General features: G+C 52.3%; 2 protein-coding genes across 7 annotated transcripts in view; one reads left to right on the forward strand and one right to left on the reverse strand.

Annotated features, from left to right (window-relative positions):
* Positions 1-214: 214 nt before the first annotated feature.
* mtrfr (mitochondrial translation release factor in rescue) lies at positions 215-6,636 on the reverse strand. The gene is made up of 3 exons (XM_072515118.1): positions 6,457-6,636; positions 1,657-1,977; positions 215-1,523 (listed from the first exon to the last, which is right to left on the reverse strand). The coding sequence occupies exons 2-3, from the start codon at positions 1,942-1,944 to the stop codon at positions 1,293-1,295; spliced, it is 519 nt and encodes a 172-aa protein (XP_072371219.1). The 5' UTR covers positions 1,945-1,977; positions 6,457-6,636; the 3' UTR covers positions 215-1,292.
* A 60-nt stretch (positions 6,637-6,696) lies between these two features.
* The window catches only part of LOC140428264 (M-phase phosphoprotein 9), a 266,696-nt gene continuing 257,477 nt past the window's right edge, over positions 6,697-15,915 (forward strand). Inside the window, exon 1 of one of the 6 annotated variants that reach the window (XM_072514583.1) lies at positions 6,697-6,817. The gene's annotated coding sequence lies outside the window, so the exon portion shown is untranslated. Of the gene's footprint in view, positions 6,828-15,915 lie in introns of all 6 variants that reach the window. The other 5 variants (XM_072514911.1, XM_072514834.1, XM_072514671.1 and 2 more) reach the window with 5 other exon arrangements.

Below are 15,915 nucleotides of genomic sequence, written 5' to 3' on the forward strand. Positions count from 1 at the left end.
TACCATGGACTTCCGACACTATAAACCAGAATGGTTTGTTGCCTTCTTGGATTTCTCCTATCATTCCATACATGAAAAACATAGAACATACGATAAATACACAATATAAATACATAGACATTGGGTGAAGCATATGGACTGTAGTGACATATCTTAGTGGAGAAGATATGTGGAGAGATGAAGTTGTCTATAAGAGAGTGATTCAGGACTCTGGTAACAGTGGAAAAGCTGTTTTTAATAATAATCTTTATTGTCACAAGTAGGCTTACATTAACACTGCAATGAAGTTACTGTGAAAAGCCCAGTCACCACATTCCGACGCCTGTTCGGGTACACAGAGGGAGAATTCAGAATGTCCAATTCACTGAACAACCACGTCTTTTGGACTAGTGGGAGGAAACCGGAGCGCCCGGAGGAAACCCAAGCAGACACAGGGAGAACGTGCAGACTGAGGCACACCGCTGGTCATCGGCCTCCAGTTTGAAAAACAACCCTCCACAACCACCCTTTCTCTTCGGTCGCCAAGCCAATTTTGTATCCAATTGACTACCTCACCCTCGATTCATTGAGATTTAATCTTTTGCAACAACCTACCATGCGGTACCTTGTCAAAGTCCTTGCTAAAGTCCATGTAGACAACGTCGACTGCACTGCCCTCATCCATCTTCTTGGTTACCCTTTCAAAAACTCAAAATTCGCGAGACATGACTTTCCCCTTACAAAGCCATGCTGACGTTACCTAATTAGCCCTTACCTGGCCTAAATGCCTGTAGATCCTGTCCCTCATAATACCTTCTAACAACTTACCCACTACAGAAGCAAGGCTCACCAGTCTGTAGTTCCCAGGCTTATCCCGACAGCCATTCTTAAACAAGGGCACAACATTTGCTACCCTCCCATCTTCAGGCACCTCTCTGTGACTGTCGATGATTCAAATATCTTGGAGCCCCTTGGTCACCTGACTCTTGGTGTTATGCTTACATCAATAACATCATGGTCCCATTAAAATAACTATTAACCCATTACTCCACACATCCAAAAGACAACTCCTCAACACAATCTTAATACTGAACTGAAATATCCGATTGGTCATTTTCCCAAATCTAGCAGTGGGAGTTGAACACATAATTTCTAACTCCTCAGTGAAGATGATACTGTTTATGCTTTAAATCTGCATTTTGGATAGAAATTTATTACTTTTCAAATCAACACATTGTTAGTTTTCCCATAATTACTCCAAATGTACTTGGTGCTGGTCAGACTGAAGAAACATCATGCACCAAATCACCAAGTTACTTTTTCACTTCAGTGACATCCGAAGATACTTCTAATATATCTTTGAATTGTCTTTTTCTTTCTAAATTATCTTTTGCTTTTCTTTTCTTCTCTTGTTTTTTCCATTGCTGTTCTTGTTTTTGCTTCATAATTTCACTGTTTTCACCTTTGTAATGGACATCAAGTTTTTCTTGCAAAATTGTTCTTGCTATTTTCCTGTTCTGGTCTACTGATCTGGTTTGATGGCACTGAAAAGGAAATGCACGCAATGACTTGGACAACCTATTTATTCATTGTTTATGAATATTTGAACTTACATGACAAAAGAAGCATGCTATTTCAATATCTAAATTGCCTCAAATCTGCTTTATAAACAGCTACCTTCACTACAATCCCAGATGGAATATGCTTCAACACCACACAGTTACTGGTTTTATTGGTTGCTTGACCTCCAGGACCACGTCCTCGGACGAACTGTTCATCCAATTCATCTTCTACTACAACAGGCAGGTCTGGAAAGCCCTTCTTCCCAGCAATAGGCATCAATAAACAAGTATGTTCGACTTCCAGAAATGTTTTTGCTGAACTGCTCAAATTCCATTGCCGCACAGAGAGTGCTTGTGCTCTTGCTAATGACAGTACAAAATTGTATAAAATGGAGGAAGTCATTGGATGCAGACCTTGAACTATGTTGCAAGTTTTCTGAAAAATACAAATTGATGTTAGTGAACATGTTAAAAATAAAGGGAAACAGATACTGAAATGCTGTCGACTTACTTTTCCTTCTGTTGTGATTTATGCCCTTTTATCAGCCACAATATCTTTAGCTTGGATATAGTTCAAGTGTCTTTGCATTGATCCTATCGTGGAGTTTTATTGTTTTTTTATATATTCGTTCAGGGAATGTGGACGATGCTGGCTGCGCCAGCATGTGTTGCCCTAATTGCAGGTAAGGGCAGCAGATTTCCTTCCCTAAAGGACATTAGTGAACCAGATGGGTTTTTACAACAATCAACATTGGTTTCATGATCATCATTAGACTTTTTAAATTCTAGATTTTAATTGAATTCAAATTTCACCACCTGTCGTGGTGGGGTTCAAACCCAGGGTCCGGGTCTCTGGATTACTTACTAGTTCAGTGACAATACCACTACACCACTGCCTCTTCATATGCCTTCCCCTCCCGCCTGCCAACTGTACAAGCAGAAATGACTGTCACATTTGCTTAGTTCTCAGTTATTTTCCTGGCATAATTTCCCAGCAAAATACCTTGTTTTTTCACACTTCTTGGCTTGACCCACTCCATCTGCTGATACTGAATTCTCACCCACATGGCTAAACTTTCCTGACAAAACATAATCACAAACAATTGATCCTATAAGTTAATGTAGAGTGATAAAAAGCTAAACAGTAACCTACTACATAGAACATAGTGCAGAAGGAGGCCATTCGGCCCATCGAGTCTGCACCGACCCACTTAAGCCCTTACTTCCACCCTATCCCCGTAACCCAACAACCCCTCCTCACCTTTTATTTTTGGCCACTAAGGGCAATTTATTACGGCCAATCCACCTAACCTGCACGTCTTTGGACTGTGGGAGGAAACCAAAGCACCCGGAGGAAACCCACGCCGACACGGGGAGAATGTGCAGACTCCGCACAGACAGTGACACAGCAGGGAATTGAACCTGGGACCCTGTGTAGCCATGTAAAATGGCTGACTCCCGATTAGAATGGCCAAACCCCGATTTAAAATGGCGAACGGAAGAGGCTGATGGGAAAATCAGCCAACAGGACTCAAACAGACAGCTGCAGGTAAAACAGTGTATTCGTCTCTGGAGAAGCCAGACCAAACTGATACCTGCAGCCATCAACATCACAACACCCCAGCCATCTGCATATTAATCAGCCGTCCCCGGGAACAATTGAACAATTAGCAACTCAAAGCCGACCCAGACCTTTCGGCGCCAGCAGGAGCTGACACAAAGAAAGGCAAACGACCATCCCTCGATCAAGGAATCGCTCCAGTATTGGAGAATATCGAACCAAGTGATTGGGACCAAGTTCAATCACTTGGAACCAGGTACAAGGCCCGCCCGCCCCTGGGGACTATAAGAATAGGGGCCAAGTTCAACTCGACCCTTCTTCTTCTCCGCTCTGCACCCTTCGAGACCCTTGCTGAAAGAAAGTGTAAGTTTTACTCCAACGATCGCTACCAGATAGACACTCCTGACTGTCGACCTGTACCAGCTTTTGAATCCCGCAGACTCAGAACCCATTCGAAAGGCCATTCGTTTCCCTGACCTGGTGGGCCATTTCCAAAGTTAAGTATTGGCCTGTTAGTGGTAGGTAATAGTTTAGAAGTAGAATTATTGTAGAAGTATTAATTGCTGTATATAATAAATGAGCGTTGATTTAACTCTTACTCAGCGGTGTGTTGGATTATTAATCATTACACGGACTTGAACCACGTGGCGGTATCAGAAAGATACCTGGCGACTCAAGAGTAAAGGTGACAGAATTAGAGCAAATAAACTAAGGCTAAAACGAGCAACACCTGGCGCTGTGAAGCCACAGTGCTAATCACTTGTGCTACCATGCTGCCCTTTCAAAGAAATGTATTTGCCTTAATGAATTCCTGTGGTAAATACTGTCCTTCAGATAAGCACATGCACTCTGGAAAGCATTTACTGTCATTAAGAGTTTTGATGTTATGCCTGCAATTACTTTGCTACCGTGGTCATTTACAGCATATACTTGCTATTTCCAGAATTTGCTGCCATCGCTTCCTGAAGATCCCCAGATTAGTCACTTCCATGACCAAACTCAATCCTTTTCAAATCATACATTTTAACCCTCTTCATTTTCTGTTCTTGTCATAAGCTCTCCATTCTATTACTCCACTAAAAAAAAAGCTGTCGATACTCTCACTTACTGTATCTACAGTTTTATTTGACACACCATTGAATCTATTGTACTGGTTTCATCTCGATCAGTGGTTCCCAACCCGTGGTCTGCAGACCAGGGTACTACACGTGGCCCGTGTATATAGTACTCTTGGGAATGTTCCCCAAAGTCGTCTGGGGAAACGTCCCTAACATTTCTGGGGTTTTGCCATATCCTTGTGTGCCATGGCTAAGTGGTGAACACGTGGTGGGTGGGGTGTGAAGGTGCTTTCTACGGGATACTTAGGGCTGTATTAAACCTGTAGCACTGGAGAATTACTGATGGTTTCGGTCTGTAGTAGTTTGCCACTAATTCTACCAGTTCATTCTATGTTTGAGTCCGGGGCTGCTGGATAAGACAAACTCTTAGTGATTCTGAACGTTGCGCTCCTCAAGCGGTCAAAAGGATCTTTTGTCGGTCGTCACCTTCTATGCCATTCGCATCTAAGAAATAGCGCATTCTTTTGGTGTACTGGGGACTATCCTCCACCCTCACATCATACTGCTCGACTTTCTCAAATAGTTAGGGCAGTACGCTGGCACAGTGGTTAGCACTGCTGCCTCACGGCATCGAGGACCCGGGTTTGAACCCAGCCCCGGATCACTGTCCATGTGGAGTTTGCACATTCTCCCCGTGTTTGCGTGGGTCTCACCCCCAGATCCAAAAATGTGCAGGCTAGGTGGATTGGCCATACTAGATTGCCCCATAATTGGAAAAAAAAGAATTGGGTACTCTAAATTTAAAAAAAGGTTTCCCAAATAGTGACATTTTTGGGTTCACTTTGTACGTTTCCTAACTGGAGTTGTCCAGAATCCCGTTTTTGTCCCTGATCGCCAGCTTTCTCTGCTCTAAGGAAAAGAACCCCAGGCTATCCCAGTCTCTCTCGATAGGTGAGACTCTCCAGCCAGGCAACATTCTGGCGACTGTCCTCGGCATCCTCTCTAGTGCAATCACATCCTTCCTACAGACCAGATCTGCACGCAGAGCTCTAGCTGTGGCCTAACCAACGTTTTATACAGCTCCATCATAACCTCCCTGCTCTGATATTCTGGTGTGGAGATGCCGGCGTTGGACTGGGGTGGGCACAGTAAGGGGTCTTACAACACCAGGTTAAAGCCCAACAGGTTTATGTGGAATCACAAGCTTTCGGGGTATAGCTCCGGAGTATTGTGAGTCACCTGATGAAGGAGCTATGCTCCTAAAGCTCGTGATTCCAAATAAAGGCTGATGGACTCTTTTTAAAAAAGTTTAAAGTTACCCAATTAATTTCTTCCAATTAAGGAGCAATTTAAGTGTGACCAATCCACCTACCCTGCACATTTTTGGGTTGTGGAGGCGAGACCCACGCAGACATGGGGAGAATGCGCAAACTACACACTGACAAGTTACCCAGAGCCGGGATCGAACCTGGGACCTCAGCGTCTTGAGGCAGCAGTGCTAACCACTGCACCACCGTGCTGCCCTAACCTGTTGGACTTTAATCTGGTGTTATAAGATTTCTTACTTTATTCTGTGCCCCGACTAATAAATGCATGTATCCCATATGCATTCTTTTTTTTGGAAAATCTTTTTATTGCCATTTTCCACAATTATCAACAGTTATATACATTTTTTGCCGTGTTAGTTTATTGCATTATACAGAAAGGTTTATCCTGTCCTTCCTTTAATTTACTTTATGTATATTTTGCCACCCTCAGGCTCGGCCTGTGGTCGCTTCTGTCCCCTCCCCTCTTGTGTCCTCCCCACCCCTCCCGTTGACTTTGGTTGCCTTGTGATTGGGGGGGGGGTAAACTGCCTTGTGATCGGGGTGGGTTACCCCCCTCGCACCCACATTGTTCCCTTTTTGGGACTTTCCAGCTTTCCTCTTTCTCCTCCTCCCTTCCACCCCCTCATATACCTTAACCACCTCTCCTGCTGTCTTCAGGGATCTATGTCCTGCACCCCAAGATCCCACTAGCGTCCTACCGTTCATTGTGTACTCCCTTGCCTTGTTGGTCTTCCCAAAGAGTGTCACCCGAATTCCATTTGCCACTACCCTGCCCAGCCCCACCACCCTCCTTCCTGCCAAGGTCACATACCCTAGAATGTTTAGCTCCCACCTTTAACCTGTCAGTCCTGCTGCCATTGTTTGGTTCCAGCATTCCCGATAATTTGCTTTCATCTTAATTCGTGCCTTTATTTTGGGCTGAGTGCTACGTGCATTGAAATAAGAAGCCATTGGTTTCGCGTCCTTACCTGTTCTTCCCCCTTTCGACCCTACTTCGTCATGTCTGAGCGGCCGCGAATGGCGGCGCAGGTTAGACGGGCCGAGCGGCCTGCCACTGTTTGTGGTGCTAAAGCGGGAAGCCTGACAATCCCGCCAGTTGTTGTTGTTGGCGGGCCGCGGAGCCCCGCCTCTTGGGGGGGCAGGGGGAGGGGTTCGCGCCAGCCCCGGCAGCCAATCAGCTTCCGCGGGGCGGACGTCCGTTGGTCGCTCGCGGCGCTTCAAAACAAACGGCTGCGGTCTCGCGCACGCGCGCTGGGGGTTCCAACTGTGCAGCCCGGGGCCTGCTCGACACTCTGACAGGAGGTAGCCGTGTGCCTGAGCGGACTGGAGGTGAGGTGAGGTGAGGTGAGGGGCGGGGAGGGGCGGGGAGGGGCTCGGGCGGGGCTTGCTTCCTCCACCCCATCCAAACTGGGCCTGGGGCGTTTAGCCCTGTCCAGTGTGCCGCTCTCTGTGCCAGTGCCCAGTGTGCTGCTCTCTGTGCCAGCGCCCAGTGTGCTGCTCTCTGTGCCAGCGCCCAGTGTGCTGCTCTCTGTGCCAGCGCCCAGTGTGCTGCTCTCTGTGCCAGCGCCCAGTGTGCTGCTCTCTGTGCCAGCGCCCAGTGTGCTGCTCTCTGTGCCAGCGCCCAGTGTGCTGCTCTCTGTGCCAGCGCCCAGTGTGCTGCTCTCTGTGCCAGCGCCCAGTGTGCTGCTCTCTGTGCCAGCGCCCAGTGTGCTGCTCTCTGTGCCAGCGCCCAGTGTGCTGCTCTCTGTGCCAGCGCCCAGTGTGCTGCTCTCTGTGCCAGCGCCCAGTGTGCTGCTCTCTGTGCCAGCGCCCAGTGTGCTGCTCTCTGTGCCAGCGCCCAGTGTGCTGCTCTCTGTGCCAGCGCCCAGTGTGCTGCTCTCTGTGCCAGCGCCCAGTGTGCTGCTCTCTGTGCCAGCGCCCAGTGTGCTGCTCTCTGTGCCAGCGCCCAGTGTGCTGCTCTCTGTGCCAGCGCCCAGTGTGCTGCTCTCTGTGCCAGCGCCCAGTGTGCTGCTCTCTGTGCCAGCGCCCAGTGTGCTGCTCTCTGTGCCAGCGCCCAGTGTGCTGCTCTCTGTGCCAGCGCCCAGTGTGCTGCTCTCTGTGCCAGCGCCCAGTGTGCTGCTCTCTGTGCCAGCGCCCAGTGTGCTGCTCTCTGTGCCAGCGCCCAGTGTGCTGCTCTCTGTGCCAGCGCCCAGTGTGCTGCTCTCTGTGCCAGCGCCCAGTGTGCTGCTCTCTGTGCCAGCGCCCAGTGTGCTGCTCTCTGTGCCAGCGCCCAGTGTGCTGCTCTCTGTGCCAGCGCCCAGTGTGCTGCTCTCTGTGCCAGCGCCCAGTGTGCTGCTCTCTGTGCCAGCGCCCAGTGTGCTGCTCTCTGTGCCAGCGCCCAGTGTGCTGCTCTCTGTGCCAGCGCCCAGTGTGCTGCTCTCTGTGCCAGCGCCCAGTGTGCTGCTCTCTGTGCCAGCGCCCAGTGTGCTGCTCTCTGTGCCAGCGCCCAGTGTGCTGCTCTCTGTGCCAGCGCCCAGTGTGCTGCTCTCTGTGCCAGCGCCCAGTGTGCTGCTCTCTGTGCCAGCGCCCAGTGTGCTGCTCTCTGTGCCAGCGCCCAGTGTGCTGCTCTCTGTGCCAGCGCCCAGTGTGCTGCTCTCTGTGCCAGCGCCCAGTGTGCTGCTCTCTGTGCCAGCGCCCAGTGTGCTGCTCTCTGTGCCAGCGCCCAGTGTGCTGCTCTCTGTGCCAGCGCCCAGTGTGCTGCTCTCTGTGCCAGCGCCCAGTGTGCTGCTCTCTGTGCCAGCGCCCAGTGTGCTGCTCTCTGTGCCAGCGCCCAGTGTGCTGCTCTCTGTGCCAGCGCCCAGTGTGCTGCTCTCTGTGCCAGCGCCCAGTGTGCTGCTCTCTGTGCCAGCGCCCAGTGTGCTGCTCTCTGTGCCAGCGCCCAGTGTGCTGCTCTCTGTGCCAGCGCCCAGTGTGCTGCTCTCTGTGCCAGCGCCCAGTGTGCTGCTCTCTGTGCCAGCGCCCAGTGTGCTGCTCTCTGTGCCAGCGCCCAGTGTGCTGCTCTCTGTGCCAGCGCCCAGTGTGCTGCTCTCTGTGCCAGCGCCCAGTGTGCTGCTCTCTGTGCCAGCGCCCAGTGTGCTGCTCTCTGTGCCAGCGCCCAGTTTGCTGCTCTCTGTGCCAGTGCCCAGTGTGCTGTTCTCTGTGCCAGTGCCCAGTGTGCTGTTCTCTGTGCCAGGGCCCAGTGTGCTGCTCTCTGTGCCAGCGCCCAGTGTGCTGCTCTCTGTGCCAGTGCTGTGTGCTGCTCTGTGCCAGCGCCCAGTGTGCCCCTCTCTGTGCCAGCGCCCAGTGTGCCGTTCTCTGTGCCAGTGCCCAGTGTGCCGCTCTCTGTGCCAGTGCCCAGTGTGCCGCTCTCTGTGCCAGCGCCCAGTGTGCCGCTCTCTGTGCCAGCGCCCAGTGTGCCACTCTCTGTGCCAGCGTCCACTGTGCCGCTCTCTGTGCCAGCGTCCACTGTGCCAGCGTCCAGTGTGCCGCTCTCTGTGCTAGCGCCCAGTGTGCCGCTCTCTGTGCTAGCGCCCAGTGTGCCGCTCTCTGTGCTAGCGCCCAGTGTGCCGCTCTCTGTGCCAGCGCCCAGTGTGCCGCTCTCTGTGCCAGCGTCCACTGTGCCGCTCTCTGTGCCAGCGTCCACTGTGCCAGCGCCCAGTGTGCTGCTCTCTGTGCCAGCGCCCAGTGTGCTGCTCTCTGTGCCAGCGCCCAGTGTGCTGCTCTCTGTGCCAGCGCCCAGTGTGCTGCTCTCTGTGCCAGCGCCCAGTGTGCTGCTCTCTGTGCCAGCGCCCAGTGTGCCGCTCTCTGTGCCAGCGCCCAGTGTGCCGCTCTCTGTGCCAGCGCCCAGTGTGCCGCTCTCTGTGCCAGCGCCCAGTGTGCCGCTCTCTGTGCCAGCGCCCAGTGTGCCGCTCTCTGTGCCAGCGCCCAGTGTGCCGCTCTCTGTGCCAGCGCCCAGTGTGCTGCTCTCTGTGCCAGCGCCCAGTGTGCTGCTCTCTGTGCCAGCGCCCAGTGTGCTGCTCTCTGTGCCAGCGCCCAGTGTGCTGCTCTCTGTGCCAGCGCCCAGTGTGCTGCTCTCTGTGCCAGCGCCCAGTGTGCTGCTCTCTGTGCCAGCGCCCAGTGTGCTGCTCTCTGTGCCAGCGCCCAGTGTGCTGCTCTCTGTGCCAGCGCCCAGTGTGCTGCTCTCTGTGCCAGCGCCCAGTGTGCTGCTCTCTGTGCCAGCGCCCAGTGTGCTGCTCTCTGTGCCAGCGCCCAGTGTGCTGCTCTCTGTGCCAGCGCCCAGTGTGCTGCTCTCTGTGCCAGCGCCCAGTGTGCTGCTCTCTGTGCCAGCGCCCAGTGTGCTGCTCTCTGTGCCAGCGCCCAGTGTGCTGCTCTCTGTGCCAGCGCCCAGTGTGCTGCTCTCTGTGCCAGCGCCCAGTGTGCTGCTCTCTGTGCCAGCGCCCAGTGTGCTGCTCTCTGTGCCAGCGCCCAGTGTGCTGCTCTCTGTGCCAGCGCCCAGTGTGCTGCTCTCTGTGCCAGCGCCCAGTGTGCTGCTCTCTGTGCCAGCGCCCAGTGTGCTGCTCTCTGTGCCAGCGCCCAGTGTGCTGCTCTCTGTGCCAGCGCCCAGTGTGCTGCTCTCTGTGCCAGCGCCCAGTGTGCTGCTCTCTGTGCCAGCGCCCAGTGTGCTGCTCTCTGTGCCAGCGCCCAGTGTGCTGCTCTCTGTGCCAGCGCCCAGTGTGCTGCTCTCTGTGCCAGCGCCCAGTGTGCTGCTCTCTGTGCCAGCGCCCAGTGTGCTGTTCTCTGTGCCAGCGCCCAGTGTGCTGTTCTCTGTGCCAGCGCCCAGTGTGCTGTTCTCTGTGCCAGGGCCCAGTGTGCTGCTCTCTGTGCCAGGGCCCAGTGTGCTGCTCTCTGTGCCAGCGCCCAGTGTGCTGCTCTCTGTGCCAGTGCTGTGTGCTGCTCTGTGCCAGCGCCCAGTGTGCCGCTCTCTGTGCCAGTGCCCAGTGTGCCGCTCTCTGTGCCAGTGCCCAGTGTGCCGCTCTCTGTGCCAGCGCCCAGTGTGCCGCTCTCTGTGCCAGCGCCCAGTGTGCCGCTCTCTGTGCCAGCGCCCAGTGTGCCACTCTCTGTGCCAGCGTCCACTGTGCCGCTCTCTGTGCCAGCGTCCACTGTGCCAGCGTCCAGTGTGCCGCTCTCTGTGCCAGCGCCCAGTGTGCCGCTCTCTGTGCTAGCGCCCAGTGTGCCGCTCTCTGTGCTAGCGCCCAGTGTGCCGCTCTCTGTGCTAGCGCCCAGTGTGCCGCTCTCTGTGCCAGCGCCCAGTGTGCCGCTCTCTGTGCCAGCGTCCACTGTGCCGCTCTCTGTGCCAGCGTCCACTGTGCCAGCGCCCAGTGTGCCGCTCTCTGTGCTAGCGCCCAGTGTGCCGCTCTCTGTGCTAGCGCCCAGTGTGCCGCTCTCTGTGCTAGCGCCCAGTGTGCCGCTCTCTGTGCTAGCGCCCAGTGTGCCGCTCTCTGTGCTAGCGCCCAGTGTGCCGCTCTCTGTGCTAGCGCCCAGTGTGCCGCTCTCTGTGCTAGCGCCCAGTGTGCCGCTCTCTGTGCTAGCGCCCAGTGTGCCGCTCTCTGTGCCAGCGCCCAGTGTGCCACTCTCCGCCCCAGCCACTCTCTTTAATGGCACCAGCCCCATCTGTCTGTTCTAAATATGAGATCTGAATTAGTTTGGAGTGTGCACAGAGGACAGTAGATATTAACAAACAAGGTTTATTGCAATAATAAATAATAACATTTGTCACAAGTAGGCTTGCATTAACACTGCAATGAAGTTACAGTGAAAATCTCCTAGTCGCCATACTCCGCTGCCTGTTCGGGTACACAGACGGAGAATTCAGATTGTCCAATTTACCTAACAAGCACGTCTTTCGGGACTTGTGGGAGGAAACCGGAGCACCCGGAGGAAACCCACGCAGACACTGAGAATATGCAGACTCCGCACAGAGTGACCCAAGCCGGGAATCAAACCTGGGACCCTGGAGCTGTGAGGCAACAGTGCTAACCACTGTGCTACCATTTCGCCCACATACAATTCCAAAACTCCTCCACTCCACTAACGGTCTCCTTCCTTGACCTGCACCCAGACTGGGGATATTCTACAGCTGGGTCCTCCCCCTTGTTGGAGGTGGAGGTGAGGGGATAGGTTGGAGGCATGGGCTTGGGTAGGGTGCTCTTTCCAAGGGCCAGTGCAGACTCGATGGGCCAAATGGCCTCTTTCTGCACTAAATTCTATGATTGTTCAAGGGAAGAACCGCCTCCTTAATGGAGAAGTTCATATTTCGGGGAGGTCATGGGCAACCGTGGATCCCTGGAATGAAGAGCTTGTCGTATGAGGAGAGGTTGAGGATTCTGGGTCTGTACTCGTTGGAGTTTAGAAGTATGAGGGGGATCTTATTGAAACTTACAGGATACTGCGAGGCCTGGATAGAGTGGACGTGGAGCGGATGTTTCCACTTGTAGGAAAAACTAGAACCTGAGGGCACAATCTCAGACTAAAGGGACGATCCTTTAAAACTGAAATGAGGAGGAATTTCTTCAGCCAGTGGGTAGTGAATCTGGGGAACACTTTGTCGCAGAAGGCTGTGGAGGCCAAATCACTGAGCGTCTTTTTTTTTTTTTTCAAATATGTTTATTCAGAATTTTTCAATAAAAATTTTCAACCATTCAACACCCCCCGCCACCCGTAACAAAAAAAAGAAAAGAAAAGTCGCATAGCAAGACATAAACATATCAATTCAACATAATACAGAACTTTGTACAAAGGGTTCCTCCCGCACATACCGACTTTCCCATATGTTTATGTATATCACTGAGCGTCTTTAAGATAGAGATAGATAGGTTCTTGATTAATAAGGAAATCAGGGGTTATGGGGAGAAGGCAGGATAATGAGGATGAGAAAAATGTCAGCTGTGATTGAATGATGGAGCAGACTCGATGGGCCGAGTGGCCCAATTCTGCTCCTATGTCTTATGGACCTCCTCGTGAACCTGCTCCTGGGCCTGACGAAATTCGGCTTTAACGTCCAGGTAGCAGGCAACCAAAGGGGTCGTCCGACCAGGCTGTCTGCCCCTCTTCCGTGGCTATGTTCGCAGCCGGGTGTCCCTGGAGAGGGAGCAGATGGTATCCACGGGCATCATTGAGGCCTTCCGTGCCTGCGGGCACTGCGGATGTTGGGGTGCTTTATTGACCTCTTTAATCACATTTTGATTGTTGTTCTGTAAGTTTTCATTGCTCTTTGTTTTGTCTGGGCAGTGCCCTTGTCAGGAGCAGCCCCTTATAATTTGTTCCTGAGTTTGCTTCCTTTAGTATATTTTTGTTGAAAATCATTTTATTGGAGGCATTTTCAAATGTATACATAACAAAAATGAAAAGAAACACAAAAAACAACTTCAGCAACAGCAAATCATCCTTACACACCTTCCCCCCCCCCCCCCCCCCCCAACTCTGCCCGCTGCCAACTTGGCCCCTGACTCCCTTTTTTAAACTTTAAAAAATATATATATTTTATTCAAATTTTTTCCGGCCAAACAAAACAGTACAAAGATTTTTCCCTTTTACAACAATAAAACAATAAAAATAATAGTGACCGTTTTTTACAAATAAATAAATAATATATAAACTAAATGGCAAATGCCATAACAAAATATTAACTCTCCCAAATAATAAAGTCAAACAAGCCAATATACATATCCAAGTAAAAATATCCATACAAAAACACCCCTGAGGACCCACCCGAGCCCCCCCCCCCCCCTGGGTTGCTGCTGCTGCTACTTTCCCAGTTCCTTTATCGTTCTGCGAGATAGTCAATGAACGGTTGCCACCGCCTGGTGAACCCTTGAGCCGAACCTCTTAGTGCGAACTTTATCCGTTCCAGTTTTATAAACCCTGCCATGTTGTTTATCCAGGCCTCCACGCCCGGGGGTTTAGCTTCCTTCCACATTAACAATATCCTTCGCTGGGCTACTAGGGACGCAAAGGCCAAAACATCAGCCTCTCTCGCTTCCTGCACTCCCGGCTCTTCTGCAACCCCGAATATAGCCAACCCCCAGCTTGGCTCGACCCGGACCCCCACCACCTTCGAAAGCACATTTGCCACCCCCACCCAGAACCCATGCAGTGCCGAGCATGACCAAAACATGTGGGTGTGGTTCGCTGGGCTTCTCGCGCATCTCCCGCACCTATCCTCTACCCCGAAAAATTTACTGAGCCTTGCTCCGGTTATGTTCGCCCTGTGCAAGACCTTGAATTATATCAGGCTAAGCCTGGCACACGAGGATGAAGAGTTTACCCTGCGTAGAGCATCTGCCCACAGCCCCTCTTCGATCTCTTCCCCCAGCTCTTCTTCCCATTTTCCCTTCAGCTCATCCACCATGATCTCCCCCTCGTCTCTCATTTCCCTGTATATATCTGACACCCTACCATCCCCCACCCATGTCCCCGAAATCACTCCATCCTGAATCTCCTGCGTTGGGAGCTGCGGAAATTCCCTCACCTGTTGCCTCACAAAAGCCCTCAATTGCATATACCGAAATGCATTCCCCTGGGGCAACCTGTATTTTTCCGTCAGCGCTCCCAGACTCGCAAACGTCCCGTCTAGGAACAGATCCCTCAGTTGCACAATCCCTGCTCTCTGCCATGTTCTAAATCCCCCATCTATTCTCCCCGGGACAAACCTATGATTATTTCTTATCGGGGGACCGCGCCGAAGCACCTGTCATTCCCTTATGCCGTCTCCACTGCCCCCAAATTTTCAGCGTTGCCACCACCACTGGACTTGTGGTGTATTTCTTTGGGGAGAACGGCAACGCCGCCGTCGCCAATGCTTGTAGGCTGGTTCCTTTACAGGACGCCATTTCCAGTCTCTTCCAAGCCGCTCCCTCCCCTTCTCCCATCCTCTTACACACCATTGAGATATTGGCGGCCCAATATTAATCACTTAAGCTCGGCAGTGCCAGTCCCCCCCTATCACTGCTACGCTGCAAAAACCCCCTCCTCACTCTCGGGGTCTTCCCAGCCCACACAAAGCTCATGACACTCTTCTCAATTTTTTTGAAAAAAGCCCTCGTAACCATCACCGGGAGGCACTGGAACACAAAAAGAAATCTCGGGAGGACTACCATTTTGACCGCCTGCACCCTGCCCACCAGTGACAGGGACACCATGTCCCATCTCTTAAAATTCTTCTCCATCTGTTCCACCAATCGTGTTAAATTAAGCCTATGTAGGGTTCCCCAGTTCCTGGCTATCTGGATCCCTAAGTACCGGAAATCTCTTGTTACCCTCCTCAGCGGTAAATCATCTATTCCCCTGCTCTGCTCCTCCGGATGCACCACAAACAACTCACTCTTCCCCATATTCAATTTGTACCCCGAAAATTCCCCAAACTCCCTGAGTGTCCACATTATCTCAGGCATCCCCTCCACTGGGTCCGCAACATACAGCAATAGATCATCTGCATACAATGATACCCGGTGTTCTTCTCCTCCCCTGAGTACTCCCCTCCACTTCCTAGAGCCCCTCAGTGCTATGGCCAGCGGCTCAATTGCCAATGCAAACCGTAACGGAGACAGGGGACACCCCTGCCTTGTCCCTCTATAAAGACGGAAGTAGTCGGACCTCTGCCTGTTCGTGATCACACTTGCCACCGGGGCCCTATAAAGCAGCTGTACACATCCAATAAACCCCTCTCCAAAACCAAATCTTTTCAACACTTCCCATAGGTAGTCCCACTCCACTCTGTCAAATGCTTTCTCAGCGTCCATCGCCACCACTATCTCCGCCTCCCCCTCCGGCGGGGGCATCATCATCACCCCTAGCAGCCTCCGTATATTCGTGTTCAGCTGTCTCCCCTTAACGAACCCAGTTTGATCCTCGTGGACCACCCCCGGGACACAATCCTCTATCCTTGTCGCCATCACCTTGGCCAGGAGCTTAGCATCCACGTTCAGGAGGGAAATAGGCCTGTAAGACCCGCACTGCAGCGGGTCCTTTTCCTTCTTTAAGAGTAACGATATCGTCGCCTCCGACATAGTCGGGGGCAACTTCCCCCTTTCCCTGGCCTCATTAAAGGTTCTCGTCAAAAGCGGGGCCAGTAGGTCCATGTATTTCCTATAAAATTCCACCGGGAACCATGGAACCACGGGTCAATTACTAGGGAGCATAGGTTTAAGGTGAGAGGGGCAAGGTTTAGAGTAGATGTACGAGGCAAGTTTTTTTACGCAGAGGGTAGTGGGTGCCTGGAACTCGCTACCGGAGGAGGTGGTGGAAGCAGGGACGATAGTGACATTTAAGGGGCATCTTGACAAATACATGAATAGGATGGGAATAGAGGGATACGGACCCAGGAAGTGTAGAAGATTGTAGTTTAGTCGGGCAGCATGGTCGGCACGGGCTTG

The sequence above is a fragment of the Scyliorhinus torazame genome, chromosome 1, assembly GCF_047496885.1.
Source record: "Scyliorhinus torazame isolate Kashiwa2021f chromosome 1, sScyTor2.1, whole genome shotgun sequence".
Classification (NCBI taxonomy): Eukaryota; Metazoa; Chordata; class Chondrichthyes; order Carcharhiniformes; family Scyliorhinidae; genus Scyliorhinus; species Scyliorhinus torazame.

Coding starts and splice junctions, on each gene's coding strand:
- mtrfr (XM_072515118.1), bottom strand. CDS start 1,944: ATGACTTCCTCCATTTTATACAATTTTGTACTGTCATTAGCAAGAGCA. Junction 1,524..1,656: donor CATCTGGGATTGTAGTGAAG/GTAGCTGTTTAT, acceptor TTTCCTTTTCAG/TGCCATCAAACCAGATCAGT.